The sequence below is a fragment of the Notothenia rossii genome, assembly GCF_949606895.1.
Source record: "Notothenia rossii genome assembly, contig: scaffold_288, whole genome shotgun sequence".
In the NCBI taxonomy this organism is placed as follows: Eukaryota; Metazoa; Chordata; class Actinopteri; order Perciformes; family Nototheniidae; genus Notothenia; species Notothenia rossii.
The window spans coordinates 15,001-20,000 of NW_027639844.1; the positions used below are offsets into that span (position 1 = coordinate 15,001).

Sequence of the window (5,000 nt, forward strand, 5' to 3'; positions counted from 1 at the left end):
TTATTGGCTGTAGGTAACCCTCTCTGCTCTCTGATTGGCTGTAGGTAACCCTCTCTGCTCTCTGATTGGCTTTATAACTCTCTCTGCTCTCTGATTGGCTGTAGGTAACCCTCTCTGCTCTCTGATTGGCTGTATGCAACTCTCTCTGCTCTCTGATTAGCTGTAGGTCACTCTCTCTGATTGGCTGTAGGTAACCCTCTCTGCTCTCTGATTGGCTGTAGCTAACCCTATCTGATTGGCTGTATGTAACTCTCACTGCTCTCTTATTGGCTGTAGGTAACTCTCTCTGATTGGCTGTAGGTAACCCTCTCTGCTCTGTGGTTGGCTGTAGGTAACCCTCTCTGCTCTCTGATTGGCTGTATGTAACCCTCTCTGCTCTCTGATTGGCTGTGTTTAACTCTCTCTGCTCTGATTGGCTGTATGTAACTCTCTCTGCTCTGATTGGTTGTATGTAACTGTGACGGAGCGGATTACATGAGTGACTGACTCCGCCACTGACAGCCGACACACACACACACACACACACACACACACACACACACACACACACACACACACACACACACACACACACACACACCAAGCATTTCGGAGAAAAGACGAAAGTGCATCACTTCCGTGTTTTAAATTCCTGCTGTGGACCATGCAATTTCTTATTTATTTTACGTTTGTTAATTAAGGGGAATGATTGTGTTAAGAGGTGGTTCACCTGTTTATGTTTGGGTCGGATTTTTATGTTGAAATGTGGTTTGGAGTTTAATTGTTGTCACCTGTTGACGGTAAGCCTGGTGGGAGGGGCTATGGGTTAATAAGGGACGGGGTTGGTCCTGGTAGGGGGACTCGGGGAATGTTGCAGAGAAGGCAACAGCTGAACACGTTTACTCTCCGTGAGTGATGGACGGTCTGATTTGGACGTTTTTGTTTGTTTAAGTTGTGCTGGTTCGTTATTTAATTTTTTTGCTGCTGAAAATAAAGTTTTGGAGCTTACCCAACCGACTAGGCCAGTGTTTTCGGACGGACAAATAGAGCCCCGTCACAGTTACCCTCTCTGCTCTCTGATTGGCTGTATGTAACTCTCTCTGCTCTCTGATTGGCTGTAGGTTTTTAAAGACCATCTCAGTGATCTTGTTCCTGAACAAACAGGATGTTCTTGCTGACAAGATTCTGGCTGGAAAATCCAAACTGGAGGATTATTTCCCAGAGTACACCACCTACCAAGTGCCCCCTGAATGTACACATATAAATATATAGATGTATATCAACAGATATTTAAATATATACACCAACATGTGGAGATGATGAATATGAATCTGTTGCAGCTGTTCCAGACGCTGATGAAGACCCGCAAGTTACCAGAGCCAAGTTCTTCATCAGAGACGAGTTCCTGGTACGAATACACATTATTGTTATTATTATATTATAGATCACAGAGTTTATGAAGACATATATCACTGTGATTATTGACGACATCACTTCCTGTCCTCAGAGGATCAGCACCGCCAGTGGAGATGCAAAACATTACTGTTATCCTCACTTCACCTGCGCCATCGACACTGAGAACATCCGCCGCGTCTTCAATGACTGTCGGGACATCATCCAGCGCATGCACCTGCGCCAGTACGAGCTGCTCTGATTGGCTGCTGAGAGTCACCTGGAGTCACGTGACCAGAAGGAGCTAGAGATATTTAAACGTTATACTAAAATCCCTGACATGTAACACAGTGCGTTTAATAATTAGAGATGATTCATCAGGGACAGATCCCGTCTGTCTCCTGCCTTTATTTAGAGTTTGCCGGTCTGAAGCAGGGGATTGTGGGTAGTGTAGTTCTCTCACTGTTTTGTTTGATTATTAAATGTAAGGAGACGCGGTACCAGTTTACATTTCAATTAATTACTTCCATGTCTATGAACATATATAACTTTATATTTATTTTGTTCTCATTATTATTAACATTGTCCCTTTATTCCTTATCATAGAGCGTCCCTTCCCTGATTGGCTGCCATAGCTCTGATGTCATTGACTGCAGTTTTATATTATATCTTAGTTCGATTAAGGAAAATAAATGTTTATATTTGCAGCTCAAAAACGTATATTAAAGAGTTATTATCTCATACATCTATTGTCATGTTTTAACAGAGAACATATTCATATATATGTAATATATTTTTAACTTAAAGGTGGGGTAGGTAATTTTGGAAAAACCAGCTCGAGTGCGCTAGAATAAGAAAATACGCAGCCGGAAAATATCTGCCCCTTCCTCACAGAGCCCCTCCTCCAACACACACGAACGCGCACATGACCAATGAGGGCAGAGATGAGTTTGTGCACAGATGGAAGGCTGACAGGCAGGTAGGCCATCCAGTTACTTTAGCCGGCTCAGATGATTGGTCGTGCTTTTTATAGTACCACAGCTTCTAGAGATGATATTTTTAATGGATTTGTTGTCAAAGCACTTCAGATATTCATTGCTATCGGATGTTAAGAGCATTCCATGGAATATAACACAAAGTGTATCTCGAGCCGGTTTCTCAAACTTACCTACCCCACCTTTAATATGAGCAGTTAGTGTTATTAACCAGGGCTGCCAACACTCACGCATTGAGCGTGAGAGTCACGCAATTAACCCATATCTCACGCCACACTTGCCTTTTCTCACGATAAGTTTTCGTCCAAAATAAATGTATATAAATATAAAAATTAAGTGAAGGAACAGCAAACCGAGCGGTCTACGAAATGAGACGGTCTTCTGGCTTAGTTCAGTAAAGTTGGAAAGATATTGGGAGATTCTGATTTCACGGATCAATAACTCATGAACAAAACGTTATTCAGACACAAACAACGTCTCCTAAGTACCGTGGTGAGATTGACAACGAACTACAATCACATTTAGATTTTTAAAAAAGCCAATACGCGCCGTCCTCCGAGCTGGACACATCACATTGGTCTCTATCTGCAGCCGGAGAAGAAACGAGTGCTCAGGGACCGTCTGCAAAGTGCAACTCCCAAAAAAGAGAATACAATAATATTCACTATTATACAGATTATTACTATAACTCCCCACACACATCAAGAGTCTCCTGTGTGTCATACTACAGCAAGGAGTTTGGAAGAATATGCTTTTGAATCATTATAATGTAAAGTCATCTTAAATAACTTTAATATTATTCAGTACATTTCTACCAAACTCACTGTCTGCATTGTTGTTGTTAGCATCTGGTTAGCTAGCTGCGCTAACGGATAGAAGCTGTTTCTCAAACAAAGAGAGGGAGAGCTGCTTCCTGTCAGACTGAGAGAGAGAACTACAGCTCAGTGAGGGAAGGGAGTGTTTAACTTTAGTCTAGTTATCTCAGTGGCTCTCAAACGGCTTGGTCACCATTTATGAGAATAAATGAAAATCAGTTATGAAAAACGATGACAGTGAAACAAGAATACGGTTTAAAGGGGAGTGATTTTTAAATATCCAAAAAGAAAATCTGTTCTGTTTCATATGGTCGTTGAGAGATGTATCTATAAATTCATTTTTGCTCTCAAAGTGAACCAGGTTGATGCATTTAACTTCAATATTTAAAAAAAATATCTTCCCGGTGGAGCATGCCCCCGGACCCCCCTAGAGGAGGTGAGGACCCCCCCCCCACACACACACTTGTAAAATAGCACTTTACCTCTGCTTACACCTATATGCCATTGTATATGCCGTGAGCTGATTATCGAGCCTTCATTGTAAGAGTCACGGGTACACTGTGTATGTGTGTATGCCACTGTAGCGCCCGGTATGTCACAACCCAGTCTCACGGCATTTCGTGTTCACCAACACGATTTTTAATCTATGGATTTTCCCTTTTTTTTCGTGTTGCACAGCACGATTTTAAAAGCAATGTATTTCTATTGGTAGTCTCACGGCATTACGTGTTATAGGAAGACCGGAAGCTGTTTCATAAAAGCATGTTCTTACTCAATATCAAGCCACAATTATTGCTTTTATTTTAAATCGTATAATGTCTGACTTTTTTTTGTCGTCTGTGAGGAAAAGAAATGGCTCAGAGCCTCAGAATACTGAAATCTGTATTTTTAAAATCTTTTTTCCCTCTAATTTGTTATTCTTTTCTAAACCACACACTGTTATTTACTCACCAATAACACACAAGTATCCTTGTTTTTATTTATTTGTTTAGTTCCATAATCTCAGATTTTTTGGCGTCCTTCAGGAACTGAATTTCAAAATAAAAATAACCGGAAACAGACGTAGGCATTTCGAGTGATTACCGAAGACCCTCAGGTATGGTTTAAGCTTGCTGATTGGATGTTTTAGCCGCAATGCATGTTGGGATTTGGTGTTTATATGATATGAAATCGGAAAAATATTTTAAAAGAATAAAATAATTCTTAATTCCGAGTGTGCTTGCTTTTCTCTTTGGAAGTCATCACATAACAGCATTGTAATACACGGTCCGGCTGCATTACATATTACAGATCTGCCCTGGTTCTTTATTTATAGAGCCCTGATGGGAAGACCTTTGGAAAAACTGGAAGAAGTGCCGCCGAAACTGAATACTTAACGTGGATCATAAATATATCAACGATTAAACAACATCTTCAATTTATCTTCACACAATACGTCTCCTTGCAGGATCAACACTAATTCGGCTGACTTTTACATTTGATCTAATTCATAGATAGGTTATATTTACACCATAATGGTGCACAGCTGATAGAAAAGGACTTGTAGTTTTTAAAGATATTACTGATTTTCTTTGAATATAAGAATGTAAATACTGAGTCTGAAATAGTATAGCAATATGCTGTACTATGTGAAAACATGAATAAAACTACACATCTTCAGATGGTGTACATACATAAGTGTCGTACACTAATAATACAAAGTGATTATAGCTGTGTGTACCTTGTGTGCACCGCCTAGTGGTTAAAGCACGTTATTGAATTATTGTTTTTATTTGTTATATTTGATTAAAAAAATATTAAGAGTACATACTTTCATAGG

The 5,000-nt window shown here is 40.1% G+C and overlaps 1 protein-coding gene across 2 annotated transcripts in view; it reads left to right on the forward strand.

The window, feature by feature from the left end:
• LOC307027352 (guanine nucleotide-binding protein G(olf) subunit alpha-like) overlaps window positions 1-1,978 on the forward strand; it is a gene marked incomplete at its 5' end in the record, with an annotated part of 11,936 nt that extends 9,958 nt beyond the window's left edge. For both annotated transcript variants that reach the window (XM_079695586.1, XM_079695587.1), the window contains 3 exons: window positions 1,101-1,231; window positions 1,320-1,387; window positions 1,487-1,978. In XM_079695586.1, the coding sequence (XP_079551712.1) occupies window positions 1,101-1,231; window positions 1,320-1,387; window positions 1,487-1,633 (346 nt within the window). In that variant the 3' untranslated portion in view covers window positions 1,634-1,978. The remainder of the gene's footprint in view (window positions 1-1,100; window positions 1,232-1,319; window positions 1,388-1,486) is intronic.
• Between the last annotated feature and the right edge of the window lie 3,022 nt (window positions 1,979-5,000).